The sequence below is a fragment of the Macadamia integrifolia genome, chromosome 13 (genome assembly GCF_013358625.1).
Source record: "Macadamia integrifolia cultivar HAES 741 chromosome 13, SCU_Mint_v3, whole genome shotgun sequence".
Lineage (NCBI taxonomy): Eukaryota > Viridiplantae > Streptophyta > Magnoliopsida > Proteales > Proteaceae > Macadamia > Macadamia integrifolia.
This window is the reverse complement of record NC_056569.1, coordinates 11,809,004-11,836,251: the sequence shown is the minus strand read 5'-3', so window position 1 is coordinate 11,836,251 and position 27,248 is coordinate 11,809,004. Positions and strand designations below refer to the sequence as shown.

General features: G+C 38.0%; 1 protein-coding gene across 1 annotated transcript; it reads right to left on the bottom strand.

Annotated features, from left to right (window-relative positions):
- Positions 1-658: 658 nt before the first annotated feature.
- LOC122059681 (malate dehydrogenase, glyoxysomal-like) lies at positions 659-11,528 on the bottom strand. Its single transcript, XM_042622642.1, has 9 exons — positions 10,834-11,528; positions 10,329-10,544; positions 9,625-9,939; positions 6,179-6,268; positions 5,956-6,039; positions 1,816-1,851; positions 1,158-1,247; positions 971-1,065; positions 659-872 (listed from the first exon to the last, which is right to left on the bottom strand). The coding sequence occupies exons 1-9, from the start codon at positions 10,906-10,908 to the stop codon at positions 800-802; spliced, it is 1,074 nt and encodes a 357-aa protein (XP_042478576.1). The 5' UTR covers positions 10,909-11,528; the 3' UTR covers positions 659-799.
- Between the last annotated feature and the right edge of the window lie 15,720 nt (positions 11,529-27,248).

The window sequence follows — 27,248 nt, the reverse complement described above, 5'->3', positions numbered from 1 at the left end:
ATATCTAGGTAGAGGGTTGAGTATGCCACCAGCTTTCGGTAAGCTTAAGGGATACACCAATCATAGGGCTGGCCACAGGAAGGCAAGAGGTTCTTTTCCAAAGGGGGAGGAGTTTCACTTATTATTTATTTATTTACTTGGTAAAGGATAATACATGAAAAACTGCTTACTTTTCAAGTATTCTGTCTCTTTTCAAAATATAAAAGATCCAGCCCATGGGCCATATAAAATGGAGCTCTTCAAATTGGAAAGCTAACAAATCTGAGCTCAGGCCCTCCATTACTGCACTCTATTTCATAGTTTCACAGCCCAGTATGTATGGAATCAATAGACAACACAGTAGAGATTTTTCAGTATGGAAGTGCTAAACACTGGAAACATCTTGGTTCTACATCCCCTAAATAACTCATTTTTGCAAACCTAACTAAATTAGATTATGGATTTTGCTCACCTCATGAAAGGGACACGAGGCAAACTTGCTTCCAGCAAGTCTCCTGTGTCCTTGGCATTTTCTCCAAGAAATTGGAAACTTCACCTCAAGCTCACCAGACAGGAAACCAATTCCCATAAGCAGAAACCCATCATCAGTCACTATTTTCACCTCTCTGTGGTCAGTTGATCTAAAACATCAGCATTTAAATATTGACAACAACTACCATTTTGATTTGGGATCAGGAGAAAGCTTATTTATAGGGAATTGTGGTTTACAAAAGGCAGTTGAAAAACTTACAGGACTTGCATACTTATCCTATCAGAGGTGAGAGAATTTCCAAGACAACAATACTATTTGGTAATTGATCTATTTCCTAACAAAAGAAATCCCCTTTTCAATGCTTCCTAGCAACTCTTTCTTTGCCTTCTCCAAACCAGCCCTGATGAGAATAATAATGTCGAAAAATAAAACAAAAATAAATCATTGTTATTTCAATTTTATGAGTATCAAAACCACAAACTATTCGTCATAACATACCTCTCGTATTCATTCACGGGCCCGAGAGGGAAGATCTCCTCAGCTCCAGTACGACCAAGTCGTACCTTGGATGCAAAGAAAGGTAGTTCTGTCACCTATTACCAAAAAGAAGTAATTAATATTTCTCTTCAATTTATTTCCTCACGAGCAGCCTCTGACTTACTTGGGATATTAGATTGCATATTACCTGGGAAGCCACAAAAGAGCATTCCACAACGTCTGCGTCTCCTCTCAAGCCACGTAGGCATGCATCTGCAAACTTAGCAGCAGCATATGCCTGTATTTTATTTCATTTCATTTTTTTTTTTTTCAAATTGAATTCAGTCAGTTAACAGCAGCCAAGGTTCATGTGGAAATGAAGGGCATGATGAAACTAAACATAGTTGTCACAGCGTCAAATCGATCCAAGGCGGTGGAGGGGTGGCTAATCGATTTGGCGATGAATCGCCTATTATGGCGTTGCCATGGCGGTCAAATCACCCATGTGCCATTTTTTATTTTCCCTATTTTCTAAAGTTATTTAGCATGCTACAAGCCTACAATATATACCCTACAACATATAAAACCAACATTAAACAACATCAAATCATCAAAAATCAACATAATCCTATCATAATCACCCTGCATTTTACAAAAAATCGACCGCCTAGTGAATCAGGCGTGACCTAGTGTCCATGGCGGTGCCATGGTGACGCCTATCAGCCAATGGCGACCGCCATTTGTGAGTCACGTAAATCATAGCACTACCTTGAACTTCTTTTTCTGCCAGGACGCCAAATCACCGCCTTGGCAACGTCATGACAACTATGAAACTATAGATTGAAATAATAAAAAAATTTCCAAACCATTGACAATGTTGCAGAGCCAGTCCCAGCTTTTGCCTGCAAGGAATGCGAATAATTCTGATTGAGTTCTGGTTTAGGTAAAGCAAAACGAAACATAGTTTCAAATTATGACACTCAAATTGGAGAAGTACATTCACCAATAGAGTTCTACTCTGCTCACAGAAATTGGTGCCAATCAGTTTCGTAAGATCTCCATTTTGAACAAGAAGAATTATGTTGCTATCCTTTGGCCATAGTATCAGAATCACCAGAATATAACAATTTCACAACCAAATCACATAGGACTTGATGAAATATTAGAGACAGGTCAAGGATAGCAGTACTTGGTCATCGTCTCAAAATGGATTACAAAACAAACAAACAGAACCTACCAACCGATTAATGTTCTAGAAATCCACTGCAAAGCAGAGAAAACTAAACCACCCCCCTTGGGGGTGGTGACGCAGTACAACGCCAGCATAATAGGACCATAGGAGAAGAACCAAAAGGGCCAGCCCACTCAGGCTTCTAATTAGGCCCAATAACTTTAAGTATAATCAGCCCATAGTAGGCCATGACTTAATTTACAGTCTAATCTATATTTGGGCCCACATTTGATAAATATAACTCATAGAAGGGTTATTAATTTTGTATTGTGGCCATTACTTATTATAAATAAGAAAGAGGGGCACACTAGCCCATCGATTTTGATGTTTACCCAAACACTCTTTTGAGATGCTTTCTACTGTGGTGCAACAACAGCCCCCTTAGTGGTGAATCTAAGGATTGATTGGCCATGAATCCAATCATAGGCCATAGGTGGTGAAGCCTTGGTCATATCCCCTTCCATCTTTTTTTTCTTTTCAGCAACCTTGTTCTCTCCTTCCAGTCAATTTAGCTCAGATTCTTTCCTTATTATGTTCTCTTCGTTATTCTTATATACTACTCTTTTAACCTTACTCTACCGATTTCCAGCATCCTTGCTCTCGCTTAAGTAAGATTCTTCCCTTCTGATGTTCTTTTTGTTATTCTTAATATACTAATTTTTAACCATTGTTCCTGCAGGTTTATTTTATGTTTTCTCTTCCTCTATGATTTTCTGAGTTAACTTATTATATCAGTAACTTTGTCTTAATGTTTCTCTTAATCTAACCATTGGGTAGGCTTCAAATTCTGATATAATCTTCCCTTTATTCTTCACGCAATTGACCCAAATTTTGTAGTAATCAGATTAGTAGATTGGGGTTTATGGATTATCTTTGATTTACTAACTCTATTTTTCATCAGTTTATGTTTTCTATTGGTGTTTGTTTCTTCTAATCCAACCGTTGGTTGGCCTTGATATTTTAACCACTTAGCCTACCTATTAGGACTTCCATTCAGTCCCATAGGTTGCAGGGATTGAGATATCTATTCTGTCCAAGTTTCTGCCATATACTGTTAGTATTGTGTCACTGTGATTCTGGTTTTCTCTAGTAGGTTTTCTGGTGGTGTCTTTTCAGCCTAGCAAACCGCATCAGGTGGGGAGGAGGAAGAAGAAACACGGGAATCAAACCCATCTATCATTTGAGACTGAAGCATAGTAGAGACCTTCTTCTGCTCCACAGGGCATATCTTCCTCATCTAGAATATGCCCTACTTGAGTTGTAGGAAACTAAAGCAAAAACTTAGCATACTAGGTATTCTCACTCTCCTGTTACTCTTAGGTTTGCTATATTTTGGACTGAAATTACAAGAGCGCAGTGACAAGTCTTACAACACTTGTACGAGGAGATAGGAATTAGTCATCTCAATGCAAGGAAGCAGTTTGTTGCATGTTGCAACAAACAAATGATCAAACTACAAGCAAATTCACAATGGACATAAAGGTGCACATTTATTGGTGAATCCAATAGACTGAGGATTTCACATTGTCATGCAAATATGTGCCAGTCCAGCAAGGTATGGTTATCCTTATCCCTAATAAATATGTAGCCCAGAAGTTAGAATCTTGACTCGAGAAAAGACTACTTTCTGGTGGAATTCCAAGTTTGAAGTCAGATTGCTTCCATTACAATTTATAGTGCAACCCTCAAGACTGATGTAGATTGAGCTGTCAAAGAGAGAGTTCAATGCTGGCCCAATTCTGGTTCAGATCTGGTTCAGTTTCATACATCGAACCAGCCTTATTTTTCTCCAATCGGATCAGCTAACCTGCTGTTACTGTTCACGTGAACATACCTTGGGGTCCAATATTGACAGCTCGTTTGGGAAAGATGCTGTCAACACTTGTTAGGATATTAGATATTAGTTTCTATTTTTATTTCTTTGTTTTATATTGGCAAGTAAGCTTTGTAACTTGGGAAGATTTGTTTCCTTTTTTAGTTAGTTTCTATTTTCTTATTGAGCAAGTTAGTCCAGTTAGTTTCCTATTTTGTTAGTCAAATAAGTTTCTATTTTGTAACTTAGGTTAGTTTCCTTTTTATCATTAGTTGTTAGTTTCTAATTTACTCTTACTTGGTTAGCAAGTTAGAAGTTAAATTAGAAGGTTTTATTTCTAGTTTCCTTTTTCATTATGTCTTTGTGTCCAAGCAATGTAAGGCTATTTAAAGCCCATCAATTATAATGAAAAGACAGATTTGAGTTGAACAAAAAAAGATGGCCTATGCTGTTGTGCTGTGGGATGCAGTTGGGTGAGATGCGTAACCTGAGGGGTGAGATGCCGATTCCCTAATTCTTCTTCCACCCTTCTCAACCCTCCATCAAATTCTCTTTTTTCCTTTATTTCTTTATTTTTTCTGAGTGCTGAATATCCGTCCAGTACCAGCTTGAAGACCACTCGCAAGGCTGTTTCATTTTTACTGTTGCTGTAACCTGGTTTTCTGGGCAGCAGTGTTACTGCTATAAGTTCCTAATTATTGAGCCATTCGACCTCATCTTTTGAAGGCTTCATAGCATTCATACTAGGGTCCTTCGACTAAAATTTGAAGACCATCCAAGGCCTGTAGCTGCTGCTACTGCAGAGCTTCCATAAAGCTTCTTTTTTCATTCTTCGAGCATAACTTCCCAACCAGTCATCAGTTGAGGCTCATCTTTGGAGGGTTTGTTGACTCATATAGGACCTTCATCTACTCCAAGTTTCAGCTCCATCTAAGACAAGGTTTGTGAGTTCATTAATTTCTATCTATTCAGCCAGATTTTGGGATCCTGCTTGGGATTAGGATCACTTGTGATTCCAGTTCTACATTAAAGACCTTTTTGTGAAATTCAGGAGCTCCATCCGTGGAATCTTGTAGAAAGTGGAAACCTAAGTTTCTTTTTTTTCTCCCATTTCCTTCATTTTCTTGTTATATTTGTTCTATTATTCCTTCTTGAGATTGAGCCATCTTTAAACCATATTCAGCATATGAAGTTGACCATCTCATAATGTAAATCTCAAATTCTTTTATATGTTCCAGGATCCAATTCCTATGTAGGTTTAACCCCTGGTTATCTAACATCAGTCATTAATTTAATTTAAACCCAATCAGTGACTCACTACATGGTTGTACAGGCCTGAGGTTAACATGCCCAGTTGGTTTCTATACACTACTCTGTAAATCTACCAGCCCAAAACTTAGCATCATTATATTGCTTGGTGGTCTTAGTGATAAATAAGTCATGGGAATAAAGGTTTCTGTGGAGGTGTGGCCCCTATGCCCAGACATTTTTTTGGGGGGGGGGGGGAAGAGAGAAATGACCGGCCCACACCCCATGAAATGGAAAATGACATCTCTGTGGATGCTTTCTGGTGCACTCCCATTGGCCTTCATGTATGTGCAGGAGCCACACTCCCTCACGGTAAACTCTTCCCCATAAGTCATATAGAAGAAATGTGATTCAACGGCTGAAGGAAAGCAGTTATTACTTAGGAAGGTATTTAGGCAAGGAACCCCTGATTAAGTAGTTCCTCAACTAGAACTTGACTTCATTGGAAACATGAAAGCAGAGTGCCAAATAATTGAAGGCAGATAGAATACTAAATAACATATAAACTTATTTTTGGTTCAGTATGATTTGCCAAGTACTATACTGTTATCAAGTTTTGCTGGCTCAGCTAACCTCACATTCCTCATTAAATTTGAAAACCAGAAATTTCAATGAAATATATAAATTTTAAGAAAAAAACTTGAATTTTGATACCTCAACAACTTCTGTCCCACCATTCTGAATCCGGTCTGTTAAGCAATAAATTTCCTCTTGGGTGAACGAGCATGGAGGTTTAACCTGCACAAATTGATACAAAATCGGGAACTTGATTCAGGGAGAGACAAAGCAATTTGTATTAGAGAACAACAATACCCCAAAGAAGAAAAATGCCAACAATAGGAAAAAAAAAAGAAAGAATTCACAGCTCAGAAATAACCTGTGACAGAAGGGGTAAAATTGTAACTCCAGCATGGCCCCCAACAACTGGAACATCAACATCCCTGGGATTAATTCCTAGAACTTCTGCCTGTAAGAGAAACCAATATAAATGGACCCATACAAGTTAACAGACAAAGACAACAAACTCTCATATGCTAGCAAGGTCCCATATAGGCTTCCAAACTACTATTGGATGTGCTTTTGCAAGTTCCAACAGTGTGTAACAAGCAATCCATGGTATAGAATCTGTGAAATGAAATCAATAAAATTTCTTCGTTACTCATGTCATCACAATTAGAACTTAAACAACATGGATCGAGAGATCAATGGCAGAAGAGAACCAGCATTACAACATAGAGTTGTACTTTAACGGGTTTTAAAATGAGTTTAAGATTCAAAACACCTCGTTACATGTTTAGATTTATAAAGGATTTGATTACCCCATCAGTGCATGTATGGTTTTCCTTCATGTGCACGGATTTCAACTGGCAGAAGATAGGCTGAAGATAGGCCGTCAACCGGCTTTCTTCCGGCTGAGGCCAGACAAAGTTTTCTGAGATGGGTGTATTCTGGTTTTTATGACAGGTGGGAGGAGCTCGTCAATTGGCTCTCCTAGGCAGTCGACCGGCAACCAAGCTTTAAAAATATATTTTGGAAGTCACCTCCCTTGGGGGCTTTTAAACAGGCATGTTCAAGAGACACCTTCCCTCTACAAATAGAGGAGTAATTGGCTGTTGGGAGACATCTTCGACTACTCTCTTGCTCCCATATTCTCCCAAAACTCTCTCCCTTACCTGTGTTTCTACACTTGGCCATTTTTCCAATCTTTCAGTAATCTTTCCTTTGACTTGTTGAGCACTACTCTAAAGTCCCAACATGGCCTAACGCAACATTACTGGTAGGGCCTATTTGGGCCGTTGTATCTTGGAGGTCAAATTGCTAGAACCCAGTTTGCACCATGGGGCCAAATATGATCTTAAGAAGAATGACCGGTGGCACGCCTCACCCCACCTTCAATCTCACTGTGTATAGTGTTGTGATCACAGTAAATGGTTTTGTGATTGTGTGATTGGTTTTCCTACCATTCATAGTCACTACAAACATTTGGTGGAGTCTAGAAGATAAGTCCTATATCTCAACTTTTTTCTATTATTTACTACAATTCTTAATCCTTAAGATCGTAGTCCTTGAGATAATAGGAGTAGGGCTACTCAAAGTTCTTCCAACACTACCATTGTTCCAGCAATGGAGAACTTGGGAATTCTCTTAGACTTTTAATGGTTCTAGTTACAAGCGATGGAAGCAAAATATAAAATTTGCATTAGGACAATTGGTAATCTAATTTGCTTTAACTGAACCTTACTGGCAGAGAATAATGATCATATTCTCAAAGCCAAGAGAGAAACATGGTTACAAACGAACTAACAATGCAAGAATATAATTTTGAATTCATTGTCGATTGAATTATGTATGTGTATGCTTCTCATGAATATGCAAATGCTATTTGGGCTGCATTAGAGAAGAAATATGCATTGGAGGATGCTAGTGGTAAGAAGTATTTGGTGGCAAATTTTCTTGATTTCATGAAAAGTGATATTAATGTGTCCACTCAAGTTGATATTAATGTCTCCTGGTTGCTAAATTAGCAAAGGAAGGAATGGTATCGCCCGATGATTTCGTGGCCGGTTATCTTTCAGAGAAGTTGGTGGTGACCAGGAATGACTTCGAACTTAACATGAAGCACAAGAGAAAGGACTGGACACTTGACCAAATAATCATCTGGGCGAAGATTGAATAGAAAAACTGAGAAAATGACAAGGTTGAAAAGGCCAAGGAATTCATGTCCAAGGCTAATCTTGTTGAGTCAGGAAAGCGTGAGCAATTCAAGAAGAACCTTGATGTTTAGAAAGAAAACAAATTCAAAAGAAGAAAGGGATTATGAAACTCTTAATCCCAACTTCCTCGAGAAAGTCTCCGCTACGCGTGAAACAACATCTAAATAAATGAATTTCACATCTTTGTCTCAACTTCCTTTGCAGAAATTGCTTTGTTGCAGCGGCTACTTTGAGGTGGCAAGCTTGAACACTTTAAACGAGATTGCCAACATCTCAAGAAGAAAGGAAGCAACAAAACAATGTCAATATAACGGAGACAGAAATGTTTCCGATAGTTGTGACGGAGGTCAACTTGGTTGAGAGGCCAAATGAATGGATAATTGAAACGGGTGCTACCAAGCACATTTGTGGAAAACTCCTTTACCAACTATTCAACAATGGGTTCAAGGGACTTGGTCTATATGGGAAACTCTCAAACCTCACGTGTCTTGGCAAGGGTCAAGTTACCTTGAAGTTAACTTCGGGGAAGATTTTGTACTTTAAGGGCATAATGCATGCGTTAGATTTGGTGCATAGTGACCTTTGTGACTTTTAAGTCACACGAGTCAAGATGGGGTAAGAGATATTTCATTACCTTCACAGATGATTACTCTAGGTATACTAAAATATAACTCGGAAGTTTAAGATTCAAAACACCACATTGCAATTTAGTATTTATAAAAGAGTTGATTACCTCACAAGTGCATCCATGGTTTTCTTTCACATGCATAGATTGCAACTGATGGAAGAGAGATGATCGATCGACCGACCTTCTTCCAGTTGAGGCCAGACAAAGTTTCCCGATAGGGACTTTTGAACAGGCATGCTCAACAGACACCTTCCCTCTATAAATAGAGGATAATTGGTTGTTGGTATAATCTTTGACTGCTCTCTAACTCCCATATTCTTTCCCAAACTCTCTCCCTTACTTGTGTTTTCATACTTTGCCATTTCGTCAAGCTTTTGGTAGCCTTTCCCTCCACTTGTTGAGCAATATTCTTTTGAGTCCCAATGTGGCCAAATATTTGAGTGCCACAACTACTGGAACGACCTATTTGGACTGTTGTATATTGGAGGTCGAATCACAAGAACCCGATTTGCACCATGGGGTGGAAACTATGATCTTAAAGAGAGTGACTGCTGGCATGCCTCAGCCACCTTCAATCTTTCTGTGTAAAGCGTTGTGATTGCAGTAAATGGTGTTAGTGATTGGGTGATTGGTTCTCCCACTGCTCATAGTCACTACAAACATTTGGTGGAGTCTAGAAGATAAGTCTTATATCTCAAATTTATTAGTATTATTTTCTACACATAGATTGGCAGTAAAAAATAAATTGATATTTCATTTTCAATATTATTCAGATGATGTCATAGGAAAGTAATTTACATAAATAATAGACAATTACATTTTGTTTTCAATATCAACCCTATGAAATCATATTTATGTGAGAATTCTATAAATAAAATGAGAAACCATGCTTTGCAACCTAAAATAATCTAAATCAAAGAACCAACTTAAAAATGAAGAAGAAGAAGAAGAAAACAATGGCATAGGATTAATACTACATACCACAAAAGTATTGGCTCTCACAACATCAAGCGTTGTGACTCCCAGAAGTCGCTTAGGATCATATGTACCAGCACTCTTAAACACCTCTGCTGCAATCGGAATGGTAGAGTTGACAGGATTACTGATCAAGTTGACAATGGCCCGAGGGCAGCACTTAGCTATCCCTTCACAGAGGGTCTTGACAATTCCAGCGTTGATTTTGAAAAGGTCATCCCGAGTCATCCCTGGCTTCCTGGGAATACCAGCAGGAATTATTACAATGTCCATGCCAATAAGAGCATTCTCCAGTTGCTGCTGGCCCAGAAAACCACGTACCTGAAAGCTCTCAATAATTTTAGGTTCTGACGGCCAAAACTAGATAACTGCATTATTCAGTTTTGAGGTTTTACAAAGATTTCTATGTGAAACTATAGAGAAATGAATTGAAATGCTATGTTAGAACTCATAATCCAAACCCCATATGAGTAAGACCATAAAGTCGAAATGCAATTTACCGAAATTCAAATTGTTGGCACTGCACTAAGAAATAGGCTCTAAATCCCACGCAAGAGTGGAATAATCACAACTATTAATCTATGACTTATTGTGCCAAAATTATGGAATGCAAACAGTAAGCAGTGAAAATTCAGACTACTACCCAACGCGCAAAGGTTTCCAAATTTCAAGGGAAATAAAAAGAGCAATGAACTGGGAGATAAAATTACCACAGCACCAGTGTCCATGTGACTGATATCTGCCGTGACACCGGGAGAATTGACAACATCATAGAGATGTAGAACTGAAACCAGTGGATTCATCTTCATCAGCAACGCAAGCGGCTGGCCGATACCTCCAGCTGCACCCAAGATTGCGACTTTGAATCCGGGCGCACCACCTTTAGCTCGGCAATTCGCGCGCCTCAAAATGGAAGTCTCCTCCATCTTACATTTGGAAACATAAAGAAATCCAATACAAGATTTCAAATATTGTTAGAAAAGAAACGATATGCAAGAACCCAGAAACGAAACATAAGCTCATAATCCAATAATCCAAGCACAGAAAACAGATAAGAGGTAAAAGAAAAGCCCCCCTGATTCATCAAATAGGAACCACCAGAAACGGAGTCTGAAAAAACCCATATCACAAAACAAAGAGAAGTATACAGAAACAACACAAATGTCAACAGAAACCAGACCCAGAAAGAAGGAAAGGAAGAGGGGACTAGAAAACCTGAAGATTTGAGGGGCGTAGATGAGCAGAGATCCTTGCAATACGTTGGTTAGCTTCTGCACTTGGCTGCATCATGGTGGGCTGGCAAAGAACCAATAACTCAGTAGACAGAGGGTTTCCAGAGGTACCAAGGAAAACTGCTTCCCTTTGTTTAATTTTATAGGAAGAACACAAATAAAAGCGAGAAGTGACGCTGACGTGAAGATCTAAAGATGTGTGGAAACTGAAACTTGTTTGTTTATCCTTATCCTTGTGCTTGTGGGCTGTGGGACGTGGCTCTCACAAATTTTGTGCACTTCAAGCTTCTCTTTCATTACTCAAAACCAAAACCTTACCTTTATCCTCTTCTCATCGGTCGATCGATGATCAATCCGTCCAAAATCCAAATTCATTATTCATATTCTTACCGAGTCGTTGTCACTGGCAGTATTCTTTGATGACTCCTCAAAATCCGTGGAGAAAGGCTTCAAATGGCTTGCGCCTGCGCTTGTCCCCCCATCTGATCATACCCTCCAAGGCTTCAACCGTTCTATGGGATACCCGCAGGCAGCAGCTGACTTGTAAGCTCAATCAACGGTGGATAATACCATTTCTCAGTCAGACATTTTGACAAATGGGTTACTGGGTAAGGAAAGATAATAATAGAAAGGGGAATTTATTATATGGTTCTCTTGTATCTGTATGGATGGTATCGGGGCTGGAATCAAGATTTTCACAACCTTCCTTAAATTGTTCTCTTGAATTTGTAGCAACGGAATCGAAGAGGGAATCATGGTTTTAACAACCTTACGTTAAATTTAAGGCTATTTGAACATAGATCTGGGAGCAACATTTCTTTCTTACGATTTAACTCTATTATTTTCCTTCTCTTTCTCCCCTTCTAGTGCTGCGGTTCTTGGATTTTGATTCATATGGGTGGTTTGAGGGAAATTAGTTACTGATTATAGTTGAACCGTTTTCTCTTTTGGTGGGTTGGTGATTGCAAGGTTTTTCTAACTGTGTAAAATAATTTTAAGTGTTTTGAGTTTGGGATTGAAACCCTAGAAATTATGTCCCTTATTTGCTTTGACCATTAGTTTTATCCCGCTGGAAAGGTGTTCCGTATTTTCGTTTGATCAAATTGCAGACATGGAGGGAAGAATGAGGAGATAGAGGAAGAGAGGTTGTAGAGGGGTTGGAGCCCGGAGACAGACCCAGGGAAGTTGCCTAGGTTTGATGCGGTATGGTAATCGGTTTTGTTATTTTTGTGTTTTTGTAAGAGATACGCCATTAGGATAGCTAGGATCATATTGGTGTAGGGTTGCTTTCGGACTTCTTTGAAGTAGAAGAAGAAAGGGAAGGAGGGAGAGAAAACAAAGGGGAAGAGAGGTGGAAGAACATATTAACAAGAGGAAAACAGAGCTGGGGAGAAAGAGATGTATAAAGTCCATAAGCAAGAGAGCATCAGTAAAACAGTAAAAAATAGGGAAATTTTAATAAATATAGGCTAGGGGTGTAGGAGAGTGATAGTAAATTCCTCTAATAGAAATGGAGAAAGATTCATCTAAGATTCTACGTAGTGTAAAACAGAGCGTTTAGCAAAAAAAAGTAAAAGGTAGTAAAGAATGTAGAAATACAAATGGACCCATCTCAGCATGGGAGAGCGAAGAATGTAGAAATATGAATAGACCCATCTCAGCATATGGTAGACTGGATCAGCTCATGTGATGCGGTGAACATCAGATGGCTGAGAGCATCCAGGCACGTGCCCCAAGGTCCTCTCGACCATCCGATGCTCAATGCACCACCGCAATCACTGCAGAGGATGTTTTTGTCCATCCATGGTGTTTAACATTTTTCAACTTTCTGTTTGATATTACAAGAATGCTTCAGTATTTCTCTATCCTAGGTCTCCAGGAAGAGATATAGCGGGTGCAAAAAGACAATATTTTCCCACACTGAATGTGCTCTTACACGTCTTCTCATTCAACCACGCATTGACGTGTACTTGCACGAGTGAAGTAGCATTAAAGAGCAAGACAAGCTTAAGATTATTTTGGCACATAGATTAGCAATTAGACCTTTCAACTTGAAAAAATGATTAGCAATTAGACCTAGGATAGAGAAGCGAACAGAAACTTTGAACAGTTTTCAAGTGGTGCAGCCTATTCACGTCTCTCTCTCTCTCTCTCTCTCTCTCTCTCTCTCTCTCTCTCTTCTATGACCATGTGGGCTCTCCCTATAAATGAATTCATGAGGCATTCCTCCCATTCACCAATTTGCTTGGCATGGGAGATGCCATTGCATGCAACTAGAATGTAGATCCCTTGCCCATAGGAGAAGCACCCGGATTGGAGTTTCTTCCTGATGAGGCAAAATATGTCACATTCCTCAGCACGGCTGAAGCATGTACGCAAACCTGAAAAGGACTGAGTAGCCACCTCGGTCTCCATCATGCCGTGCTACTGCCTCGGCATCCATCAAGCCGTGCTGTCACCTCGGTCTCCATCAGGCCGTGCTGTCACCTCGGCCTCCATCAGGCCATGCTGCCACCTCGGCCTCCATCAGGCCGTGCTACTACCTCGGCCTCCATCATGCCGTGCTACTGCCTCGGCATCCATCAGGCCGTGCTGTCACCTCGGTCTCCATCATGCCGTGCTACTGCCTCGGCATCCATCAGGCCGTACTGTCACCTCGGTCTCCCTCAGGCAGTGCTCCACCTCGGCCTCCATCAGGCCGTGCTGCTTCCTCGGCCTCAATCATGCCGTGCTACTGCCTCGGCATTCATCAGGCCATGCTCCACCTCGGCCTCCATCAGGCCGTGCTCCACCTCGGCCTTAATCTTGTCGTGCTCTACCTCGGCCTCCGTCAGGTCGTGCTCCACCTCGGCCTCAATCAGGCAGCTATCACCTCGGCCTCCATCAGGCCATGCTGTCACCTCGGCCTCCATTAGGCCGCGCTCCACCTCAGCCTCCATCAGGCCATGCTGTCACCTCGGCCTCCATTAGGCCGCGCTCCACCTCGGCCTCCATCAGGCCGTGTTGTTACCTCGGCCTCCATCTGGCCAAGCTGCCACCTTGGTCCGACGTCAACAATAAGGATTCCAGAAACGTGTTTTCGTCCACCCCTACATTCAAGGAACATAGTCTATTCCGGAAGTTAGGACTCTATCCACTACACGTCATCATGACGTCACACGGTTGATCTTTCCTAGTTAAGAGGGGAATATTCCAGGAATATTCCCAGAATCACAGAGCCACTCTCCTTGAGGACTCCACGCCAAAGCAGGACTCTTCACAATCGTCTCCCACTTGCCCTCCATGAGCAGCCTATAAATACCAAGGTAAGCCTCCATCACAGGGGATGGATTACTCACTTCTCATACTGTAAAAGCTCTCTTGAGCATCTGTTGTGGAAAGGTCTAACTTAGGCATCGGAGAGTCCCTCGTCGGGTCAGTCCGGCTCTCCTTGTCATCTCTTCTGTGCAGGTTGGCCAAAGCACCAGGAACTACAGGAGAGATAGTCCGGTCAAATTTTTCCGCATCACTTCCTACACTACATATATTGCTAAATCCATTTTTATAGTAATCACTAATCTATATGAATTATGCTTATTACTTGAGAATTGAGACAAAATTACCAAGAAAGAAAAAAAAGAAATGAGATGAATATAATTTGTAACTAAGGAGCAAGTTTGGCTTGGGAGCCCTGAGCCTATCAGAAGCTGGACCTAAGACCTGGGTTGAGATATTCGAGCCTGACCTTGGGCTTGTGTTTTCGAAAACCTGTCTTAGCCCGCCCCTTTTGTGCCCTATCCGCACCTATATATGGCTATATTTGACATGTAAACTTGCTTGGGTTGCCAAAAGCTCGGGCTAATTTATGGATACTGTTATTTTTATATTCTGTACCATCTGTCATGCTTTACAAATGAATTGTGAGCTTCAACCTATACGACTAATGAGTATTGGGCCTGAATCGAGCAATACATAGAGGTCAAAATGATTGCATCATAGTGGGCCTCAATAAGCCCAACAGAAATGGTCAATTTCAGTGAGCCAATCCTGGTTAGTCAAGATCTTAATGAACTGAACCTGCCTAAAGTTTGGCACCTCAGGTTGGTCTTTGCATGAACTGGCCCCAGCCTCTTCCCATCCCGGAGTAACAAGGTTCAGCCCAGCGGAACTAGTCCATCAATTTACATGGTCTTACCTCAACCGAGCCCGAGCCCGAGCCCCAGCCCCAGCCCATATGAATAGAGGCATGGAAGGAAAACTTTTAAATTTAAAACAACCAGAAAAGAAAAAAAAAATCTAAAAAAGAGAAGAAAATAAAAGAATAGAAAAAAAATGAAATGGTAAGAAAATAGAAAAAAGTATGTGTTTGATTACCATTAGAAGAGAAGAAAAGAAAATAAAAGAAGTTTTTTATGTTTTCTTATGTTTTTGGCATTTTTTTTTTTTGTCGCAATAGAAAATTTCACTATTCCCAAAGTGAATTTTTCAATTTAAAAAAAGAATCTTCTCTTGTCAAGGACATACCAAGTACAAAGAGAATTTCTTAAATTAAGAAAAAAAAAAATTTTGTACTTTTTTCTTTTCTTTTCTAAATGGTGTTGCCCCATCTACTAGTGTATTCTATTGGGCTGGGTTGACATTAGTCAAGCCTAGGCTGACCCAAAAATCCTTTGGGCTTAGATTGTTGCAAGATCTGGCTAGCCCTGCCCTGGTTTAACATTTTGCCAAGATTCCCATCAACATCTCTATACCTTGATAACAACTTTCAGGCCCCCCACATCTGATGGGCTATTAGTCATCTTGAGCACCATTGCCAATGATCATGTACCCTAAACTTGTAGATTATGCCTACAATGCCCTACTCTTGACATGTGTGTCCCATATATAAACCATATGGTGCCACCTTTTGTTCTCCCATTGGATTAGCGTGAGAGATTCCATTCCAAACCAATAATGTGTCGATCCCGTTACCCAATAGTCTTGTACCAACCCAAATCCCTAACCATTGAATAGATTGTAACTGGAATTCTAAAATGCAGACAAGTGGCAATAACTAATTTGCAAACTATAGTATTGAATTATTGATTACTTAACCACTCTGTGCTATGAATTCGGTTTGGTCCGGGTTGTTATCGGTTTCGGTCTGATCAATTTTATCAGTTCGGTTTAGGGTTTGACACCTCTAATCCAAACATAGAAGGAGCTTGAAATGACCGCCCCACCCTTGAAATGTAGATATGCCCGCCTTATTGATTAGGCATGTCAATGGGTCAGGCCTATTTGGGCTTCCCCATTTTAAGGCTTTGCATTGTGACCAGCCCCATTAAGTAATCAGTCCTTTTATACTAGGCATCGTCCCATTTATGAACAGTCGGTTGGGCATCAGTCTTTAATCAAGCAATTGGGCTAAACAGGCCATAGTCGGGCTTTGAATGGGCTATGACATATTTATCTTTAAATGGGCTATAATCGGGCTCTAAATAGGCTATAATCGTGTTTTAAGTTGTCTTTAAACATGTCGGACTTAGTTATCAGGCTCTAAATAATCTCTAAGCAAATTATAAACGGGCCTTCAACATGTCGAGCCGAGTTGGGCTATTAATCGATCGATCCCAGTAGGGCACTCATTGGGTAGCACCCTTGCACCGGGAACAACCTATTTATGCAGTGCGACACTTTTATTAATCAGATCGGGCCAATTGGAGATTTAAAATGTCAGACTTGGTTAGGATCGACAGGCTGGGCTTGTAATTGACAACCCTACTAGTGATGACACCACAAGTTCTCCCATAGGCCCTCGTGCCAGTGCAAGGCCAAGCTCTCGGGCAGAGAATTCATCCCCTTAATTATATTTTCAATGACTACCTTATTTTAATTGTCCATTGTCTAGGATCAAGAATAGTCCCAACATTGTAATGGTGTTGCATTTTCGTGACCCAAAAAGAACAATCCCTCAACTTCGAAGAAAAGAAAAAAGTAAATGATACCATAATGCATCAAAACTAATATATTATTTTATAAATTATTGAAGGAAGAAAGAATCCTGTCGGCCTAGAACAAAAAAACTATATGTATGGGCCAATGAGAGCACAGATATGAGCATCTTCAGTGCACATAGGGGCAACAATCTTTGTGTGCCCATATATTTCTGGATGTTTCTTGCGCCAAACCAATGGAGATTTTTTTTTTCTTTTTTCATTATTTAATTTAGACTTCTGAAATAGAAAAACAAAGTAATTAACTTACACCAATAATTAGTATGTAAGTTACAAAAATCCAAAAAAAATGTATAGTTGTGAATGATACATAAATCCACTTGTTTGAGAAGAGAAAAAGATAGTCAAATACAGAGAGCATTATTATTATTATTATTATTATTATTATTATTATTATTATTATTATTATTATTATTATTATAAGGCAAAAAATAATTTATGTGATGACATAAGATTCTTATAATAAAACTAAAATAACATCTTTATAAAAAAAATAAGGCAAAAATAAATATGTGGATGAGCTTTAAGTTCATTGGCAACCAGCTAAGCAGTTGAGCTCTACCGTAAAACCAGGGAAGGTCGTTGGTTTGACTCTCCTACCCTTTACCTTCTTAAAATTTAGAAGAAAAAAAGATAGTCAAATACAGAAAGCATTATTTTTTTGATTAAATTGTGATGTAGCTTTTATGAAGTTGTAAGATTGTTTTGATAAAACTAAAATAACCTCCTTATAAAAAATTTGAGAAAATGTTGGGTATGCTACCAATATACCTTAAACCAACACCCATTGCGTCTATCTCTTTCCTTCATTTTTGAAATGATCACCTACCCCTCCTATATGATATCTCATCCGACGCCCCCATTTGTGTTGTCCACTAGTTGACTATATATCAACGGCATACTTATCCCTCTTCCAAAAAATTTTAAAGAAAAAAAGAAATATGGGGATGAGTTGCTAGCTCATTGGTTAGTAGCAAGGTAGTTGAACTCTATAGTAAAACTAGGGAAGGTTGCTGGTTTGACCCTCTTATTCTTCCTTCTTGAAATATAATAATGATAAGTTAGTAATTAAAAATAAGTGTGGCTTAATAGGCTCTTTGTTTACTTCTCGTGAGTCCCTATCTGGTCCCAATGTAAGTATTGCAAATAAAAAATATAATAATAATAATAATAATAATAATAATAATAATAATAATAATAATAATAATAATAATAATAATAATAATATGATAGTAAAGGCATACAACTCGGGTGTAGTTTCGTTGATTTGAAGGTGTAGTGGAATAACAAAAGTCTATAGCTTGAGTCTTTTTGTGACTAATATATTATATAGATTAGGTGTAGCTACGTGTAACCGAGGTGAGAAAAAAAAAAATGATCGTAAGGGCATGGTTAGAACCACTGTTAGCAAAAAAAAAAAAAAAAAGATCCATTTTAAATGTGTTTTCGTTTTTTTCCTTTTAAAACACTTTTTACCGTATGCTTCCCAAATATATGGGAAAAAACAGCAAATTTCAAGCACTCTCGTTCTAAACACGTTCCCATTTTTATGGCATTTTTTAAGACTTGATTTTTTTAACATAATGTCTACTTAACTCACCATATCTTTCTCTCCCAAACTCTAATTTATCTGATTCTTTCACCAACTTGAAGCTAATTCAATGGACTATATTTTTCATCATATCACCTTTAACTCAAATTCAATGCACGGACCCCGAAATTGAGGTATAAGCTGATGTGTTTGTTAAAAAATATTTCTAAAGTGATGACTTTCAACTCCAACTGAACATATATCACTTTGAGAGTTTATTGAATATGTTGACGACAATGAACAACATCATAGTTTAGTCACATTGTTTAAGAAGACTTTGAAAATGTGGGGTGTATGAATTTAGAATTGGTATTGGATAACATTCAATGATATGTCTTAGAACTTATAATGAGACATGGGATGTATATGCATTAATATTGGATATTGTAATTGTTTTGAACATTAGGTGCATATATTCATATAATAATTCTTTAATTTATATAATTATATCACATTTTTTTAGTTTCATTTGTTTAAAAACTACATGTTCAAAACTCTTACTATCCATTCTTCGTTTTTTTCATTTTCTGTTTTTTTAATCATTACCGTATCATTAAAAATTTTTAACTGTTTAAAACTTGTACCGTCCGTTTCCATTCTTTTGCCATTCCCCTTTTTGCTAACTATGGTTAGAACCAAGACGGATATTGCGTTGCTTGACTTTGACTATAAAAAGAGTGAAATGATAATATAGTTTGCATCACAGAAAGGGCGTCTTCCTACTGAAATATGAATTTATAAACTAGAAAAAATTGCATTGTCACCCCCCTGAACTTTGGTCATTATTCAATGCCCCCCTGGACTTTTCGAAACACCAAAGACACCCCCTTAAAATTTAAACAATTCCAAATCAGTTCCTGCCGTTAGCAGACCCGGTTAAATGATAAAACGTTTGTTAGTTTTTTTTTTCAAAATATCTAAAACACCCCCATATGGTGTGAGTGGGCAATATTACCCTCCCTTGCTCTTCTTCTAAACTCATATGAACTAAATCCCCATACCGAGAAGAGAAACCTACAGCTACCGCGAGCACCGCTCCCCTCCGACGTACCGTCATGAGCACCTCTCCCCTCCGGCATGCGATCATGAGCAATGAATACCAAATGAGAATTTTTAATATTTTTTTTACACTTAAATTAGCTATGCAAACCAAATATTGAAGGGCATTTCTAGGTTTGACAGAAAGAATCAAGACAAAGACGATTATTACATGTAGAGATACAAAAAGCTAAAGGGAAAAATCTCTCTCTCTCTCTCTCCATTATAGTGTTTAGGAGTGTTTTAGTAAGTAGTTTATACTACTGAAGATCCCAAACTTTACAGACAAATGAAGGAATGGTCATGAGATGCAAGTAAGGTCTACTACTCGGAACGTGACCATTTTTTTTTTCTTTTTCCTTCCCAGCTTCTCTCCTCCCTACTTCTCACTTTCACGCTATCCGATTAATCCAAAATCAACGCCCGCTCCCTCCTCTTCGAAACCGAAAAATTACTCCTCCTTTCAAGCTTTGAATCACGGAAATCACATATTTCTGGCCCGTTTTTGAGAGATGCATATCTCATTTGGTATTCATTCCTCTCTCTCTCTCTCTCTCTCCTCTCTCTCTCTCTCTCTCTCTCTCTCTCTCTCTCTAGACTAGGTTTAGGGTTTCAGCAAGGTATTGGCGATGACGATGATTGTAGAGTCCTTGTTTCTTCTCGGTTTTGTGAAACAGAGACGTTCATATGAGGATTGAACGATCACACGTTGGAGGGGAGAGGTGCTCACGATCATACGCCGGAGGGGAGCGGTGCTCACGGTAGTTGCAAGTTTCTCTTCTCGGTTTGGGGATGTAGTTCATATGAGTGTGAGTTTAGAAGAAGGACAATGGAATGTAACATTGTCCACTCATATCATATGGGGGTGTTTTAAGTATTTTGAAAAAAAATTAACTGACATTCTATCACTTAACAGGATCTGCTAATGGCAAAGATTGATTTAAAATTGTTTGAATTTTCAGGGGGTGTCTTTGGTTTTTCAAAAAATTCAAGGGATGACATTGAATAACGACCAAAGTTCAGGGGATGACAATCCAATTTTCTCTATAAACTAATACGATTGGAACATTTGGATGACCGGTGCGGTGCGGGTGGGTGGGTTGGCACAATCGGGTTTGCCAACAGGGCGCGTCAGCAGATGCTTCCTGTCTGCCAGTTGTCGATCACAATCACAAGCACAAGCACGTGAAATCCATGTTTGGGCTGGGCGGCCCCCACTCTTCCAACAAAGCCACGTCATCTGTCAAAGTCACGGCGCATCCACATGATCCCATACGTATCAAGTCTCAGTGTGAAACCTTCACCAGCCCCATCAGATGAAGATTCTGCTGCTGTCACAACAAACAACCAAACATATCTCTATGGACCCAAGAGACCCAAGTTGAGGATAGGTTAATTGAATCTAACAAAGTTCTTTCCCTGGGCCACATTCAAACTATGGCCCACAAACCATTTCACAGAATTGGATTATTGAAGTCTCTAGTGCGGATTCCACTATCGCATTACCATGGGCTTAAAAAACTTTCTAAATCTCTCACGATGATTTGCACTTTAGACTTTCGAGTCTATTTTTTTTTTTTCCGACTCCTCTTTTTCCTGGAAATGACAAATCTCCAATCATAGATATCAATCTTCCCCATCCCACTCAAAATGATTAATTAAATGTTCCCTATATAGCTGCAATGACTAGCTTTGATTGGTTTGACTGCCCTATTTTTTATTTTTTGAGAGAGGAGTGAAGGCAATGTGACCTCTACACTCAGACACGGGGAGGAATGGAATGACGATCCTAATCCAATGAAAATCAAAAATCAAAAATCAAAAATCTCATTGTTGTCATCCTTTCGTGTATGCTCCCATTGGTTCATGAGTCATACTGTCTTTTAAGGACAACTCTTCCTTCATTTTGTTTTTTTCCCTCAAAGATGCAAACTTTAGACGATTAACTCTAAAGGGTGTAGTGTCTTGGTAAGAAAACAGAGGTCTTGGATTCAACTCTCTTTGGGACCGCCCCATTATTTTCTCTTTTAGATGTGCAAACCCTCCTAATTAAAACTTTAGACCATGATATTTTATCACGAATAATTTAGATTATCTATAAGTTAACTAGTCGGTGATTCTATCAAAATTTATATAAACAGTATGGACCAATCTCTATATAAAACCTAAAAAGAAAGTTGCACCATGAGGGAGGCCATAGTTGAGTGGGATTTAATACTTAGTGGGTTAGTAGAATAGTGAGAGCATCTAACCTCCCATGATTCATTTTTGTCAATATTGTTAAATTTAGATTGATATCATGGGCTCTTAAAAAAGTTAGTTTGAATCCCTTTATTGCATATTGCAAGCGTGTGGAAAATATTTTTTTTGGCTTTTGATTCAAAGGGGGAAAAGGGGTGATGGTGGCAAAAAAGTTGGACAGGGTTGGTATTTGTGGACCAAGTGTGGTGTATTTTGACTGTCTAACCGGGATTGGTTTTCTAAGTCTGAAGACCCTTTTGAATATTTAACCATCCTGCCTAAAAAATAAAATTAGTGCCCTTCCTAGGAGCATAGCATTCGTTAGCGTTCCTTGAATTTATCTCTCTTTGACTACACCATAGGGGTAGTTATGCTTTTTCATTGGGTAAGAGGTTAATAATTATCGCTTTCCCTGTCCCCACATTCAATAGGGATAGTGGTCATACTGGTGGCTACTTCTTGGTTGCAAAATAGCCCTTTAAAGAGTATGAAGCACAAACAACCATTCAAACTACTAATTTGGTGCTTGGGCTTGTCCTACTCATGAATGACTATGTGTTCTCTTCAATGTACACAATCAAACCTAACAAAAAAAAATGTTGAATTAAATCATACTACTCTCTAATGTGGTTACTACTCATTTTTGTATTTCTTTTATTTTCCAATTATTTCTTCAATTAAGATAAAGGAAAAGAATTGTAATAATAGGAATTCTCTCATCTCATTTGGAAGGATCTCATCTCGTGGGGCGCTATTGAAGAACATTCCTATAATTGGTCAAAACATCTCCCTGATCTATGACCAATCTCCCCCCTATTTATCCAACAATAGATCGATTGTACTACAATATTTTTCAATAAGGCACAACTATTAGGAATTATTATTTTAGACCCAAAGATTAAAAATAAAGAGCAAGTATTTTCTGACTAAGAGCAGCCCCTGCATCCATACACAAGAGTATGCGCCCCCAGTAGGGACATGATGGTCATTGTGTGTCCTTTATGTTTGTGGCACTAGGGCTGAAATAAGGCCGGGTTTCTTAAAAACCTAACCCAACCCTAAATCCTCAAAATTCAACCCAAGTCCAACCCAACCCTACCAGTTTCATTTCAGGCCCTACCTTGCCGGTTTCATATCAACCCAACTCGGCTCTAATTGACTCTATCAGGGCTGGATTGGATTGGGTTGGGATGGGTTGGGCTGGGTTAGGTTGGGTTGACCCTAGCTTCTGCAATGGTTGGATTAATCTTGATTGACCTGTTTTTGCCATTCATATCATATACATTAAAAAATTATAAAAAAATAAAATACTAATAAGAGCCTTAAATTCTAATATAAAAATTTAGGGTTAAATTTCGGGCTGGGTTGGATCAAATTGGGCCAGACTGAGGCATCAACCCGAGCCCGACCCAACCCTGACCCAGGATTGGGATTTTTCAATCCTAATCCGCCCTCAGGGTCAGAAAACTTGACCCAAGCCCTATTTAGTTTCAGAATGAGTTAGGGTTGTCAGGGCTAAATTTTTATCCCTATGTATCACAATGGTCACTTTCAAACAGAAACTTATGCCAAAAATAAAATAAGAGAAGTAATCACAAGAGATATTGCATTATTGACTCTGCAATGCAACAAGATTCTTTTGGGCTCATAGCTAAATATTTTCCACACGTTTCCTCACATCTTGATCTCTATATCTCTAAATTAAGGACAAGGCGTCCGTTAGTTGTTGTTAATTATTTGGACCCACGTAGTTTGTTAGTTTTAGTTTGTACCATGGAATTAGAAGACATAATTTAATGGAAAACTTTTACATTTGATTAGTCTCTTTAATTTTTTGGTAAGCAGTCTATTAGATAACATTTATTATCTATAACGATGAGCCAATCATAAAGTCAACTCCTGCAATTGAAAATTAACTTCTAGAATGTACATAGTTTATAATTAGATTAATCCAACTACTGCAATTGAATATCTATTATCAGAAACAACAATCTCATTCTCAATCAAATTAAGGTTTAAAAAAAAAACCACTCAGCTTAATTATCACCTGTAAGATCAAACACCAAGAAACACGAATAATAAAGAGATAATAGATTCGTACGACACAGAGATTTAACAAGGTTCACACACCAGGGTGGTGTGCTACGTCCTCGGGCGAAGAAGAAGATGATTCATTATGCAGAAGAGAAATTACACCCTAGCAGAGGTGAGGAAAAACTCACCCTAAAACCCTAGCTGTGTGAAAACCCTAGAATACAATGATTTTCTCAACAAGCAATAGTACATTATATATACTCCAAATCGCGGGTCGACCCATCGGGTCGTGGTTGATCCGATCTAACCATACACCCCCGCACCCCCATACGAGATCAGTGATGGGCTCCAGGCTTGGGCCTATTGACCCAACCCCTCTGCTTCCATCACAGATCTTAGAAAATTTTCCATTCGAATCACCACCAAAATATGTCAGATCGGATCAATCTTTAAAGCGGATCAAGAATTCAAGACAAACTTAACATCACCTAATCACAATTATTAGAAGTGTAAAACTTAATAAGTATTAAATAACTTTGTTTTTTGTTTTAGTGCTTAATAGTCAAATGACACAAAGGTCTATCTCACCCGGATCAGCTCCTCATACGCGAAGGCTTCACATAAGATTTCATAATGATACATGTTCTTCTGTTTTCCTTCTATGCTTTTATTAAAAGTATTTTAAAAAGTCATTAAAATATATATATATATATATATATATATTACTACGAAATCCCACATTAAGAGTCGTTAAGTCTAGACTTGACAATACAACTTTCTTCTCTTTTAATTTTATGACAAAGATCTGTCACTTTTTCAAGACAAAAGGTTCTAGATGAGTTTCTCTTTATAAGAAATCTCATACTAAATTGTGGTTGATCTACATGTCCAATTTTCCACTCCATCTAGATGGGTCCTCAATTATTTTGAGAAAAATGCTCTCTTCATTTCCCTTCCTTGTCATGTTGCTTGTTTGAATGAAGAAAAATCTTATACTTTGGAAACCCCTTTCAAAGCTAAAATAATTTATATCAAACTATTAAACAATGAGAGAGAGAGAGATAGGCACACCACTCTACATACAACAAACTAATAGATGGCACCAATAGGAGTGTGAGATGGAGGGTGGGGCAATAGGTCAGTTTTTAGAAGGGGGGAATGGAGATATAGGCACCATGAGCAGTGTTGCCTGCCATTTCCCTTGAACAATAAAGATAAACTTTAACATCTTCAGAGTATGTCTTATGAAAAAAAAAAAAATTATTTTTAGGTTTGTGTATTCATAGGTAGACGAGGCGGTCTTAGTCGGGCCTGATGGGCATATACCGTTGCATCATGACCTATCTATTTAAGGAATAAATCAGTCTTGATCGGTCTCATGTCAGGTTTGGTAGGGTTTCGAGCTTTAACCGAGACTCTCTTAATTAGGCCTTAAATAGGTTGTAATTGTCTTGAATATAAGAAAATTTAATATATATTATTAAATCATCAAAAATAAAAAAAATATATTACACTTAGTTATATTCAATAATATTGATAAAAATATCAAAATATATCCTATTCTATCTAAAAAAAAATATTTAAAATATACATATAAACAATCCAACTAAATGTATCAGTTGAGTCGAGCCTGGCCTGAATCTAACACGATTAATAATTGGTGAAGGCCAAGCTGATCTTTAAACGATAGGGCACAAGTGATCGTATCGATGTAGGCTTGAGATTGACACTCCCTAGGAACTACAGAACCTTTATGGAGGCGTTTTGTTTCATTTTAGTATGATAATATAATTTTACAAAGTAATTAAGGTGTGCGGTCTTGTTTCTCACTTGTTCTTTTCGCATCATTTTATCTCTCCCTCTCCTTCCCTCAACACCTACCCCACCCAAAAGAAAAAGAAGGAAAAGAAAAGAAGCAATGCATGAAAATGAAAGTCAAAAAAGAAAAAAAAAATCAATTTTTTTCTTATAAGAAGTGTTTCTCAATAGAAGACGAGACTCACAAGAAAAAAATATACTTTTTTTTTATCAGTTAAAAATAAATAAATAAACTTTCAAGGAAAAGTTTACCAAGTGGATGATCCAATTGCTGCTCCATCTATCCAACGTTAAAGCCAATCATACCATCCCTTCACTTGGTTTTAAAAAAAAAAAAAAAAAAAAAAGGTTCACATTAATAAACAACGACCATATAAATAATTATTTTGTAGATATAAATTTATGAAAGTAATGCATACAAAAAACTAACGAAAGTAATGTATCAGTACAAGTATGTATAATTTTATATAAAGAATATCTAAATGATCTCTTTATAAGTGTATTTAAATTTGACTTCTTTTTATGATTTTCTTTTCTCTTATTTCTAATTTTTCTTTAAGTCAAAGATAAAAATAATAATTTTAAAATAATTTGAAAGTGATCAATTAATATTTTATTATCAAAAGATTTCATTGTCTTGTATGATTTTCGAGTACATTTATGAAATGATTGGATTTATAATTTATTTTAAAAATTATAAATACTCTTTTAAAATGAAAAGGTTTAAAATTTATATGACATCTTAAGGTTGTCAATAAGAAAATCACATACATATTATGACTTAACTCTCATCCTATGCATATTGAGTTTAATTGGGTTCGGATGAGTCCAATTGATTCATGGCTAATTAGAGGATGATTCAGATAGAAATTGATGGGGACAATTGATCTATAATTGTGTTTTAAAACCTTATTAAATTGGATCCAACATTGAAACACTATTGTTCATTGACCTTATAATTAATTAATTGATTATTATATTCATCTACTAATAATATCGAAAGCTTGAAAAGGATACAACCATGCCATATATATAAGGGTCGTGTAGAAGAGACTGCCCCAATAAATATTCATTGCTAAGGATAAAAATTCATTATTCTCATTTTTTTTATTCTATATATAAAAAATAAAAATTTATTTAAAGAAAGAGGTGAAGAAGGAATCCTTCCCACTCACTAGTATCCAAATGCATGCATCTTTCCATGTTTATATGATATTCAAATTTTTTGATCTACACGTGTTTCGTGGACGAAATTGTAGTAGTCAAGTTCTACCACCTAAGCTTATAGTCAAAGAATTGAAATCTTGAAGGATAACTTAGAAAAGGGAGAGGGTTCTCTGTAAAACAACATGTCCCTTGCACTTGTATGAGAACCAATGAGAGTGCACGTGGAAACATCAATAAAAGTGAGATTTTTGTCCCTCATGAGAGGTGGGGGCGGTCATTTCTCCCCATAATGTGTTTGGACGTATGAGCCAAGCTATCTTTTTAGACTTCTTTTTCCCTTTGAATAATATAAAATTGAGAGGATCCTGATACTGTAAGATCGTTTGAATTGTTACAACCTCTAACAAATGGTTCGAATTTGATTTTAAAAAACCCTATTACACCAAGTAGTGCTAATTTCTCTTTTTGAAGAATGGCTTCAGTGGCTACATTTATGTTAAGTTTGGTCAGCTCTAGGGTTGTTGTTGTTGTACC

Bases quoted from the DNA above. Each gene is read 5' to 3' on its own strand.
- LOC122059681 (XM_042622642.1), bottom strand. From the start codon at position 10,908: ATGATGCAGCCAAGTGCAGAAGCTAACCAACGTATTGCAAGGATCTCT. The intron at 6,269-9,624 runs GTATGTAGTATT...TTTCTCTTACAG, and splicing joins TGAGAGCCAATACTTTTGTG to GCAGAAGTTCTAGGAATTAA. The intron at 1,066-1,157 runs GTAATATGCAAT...TTTTGGTAATAG, and splicing joins GCTCTTTTGTGGCTTCCCAG to GTGACAGAACTACCTTTCTT.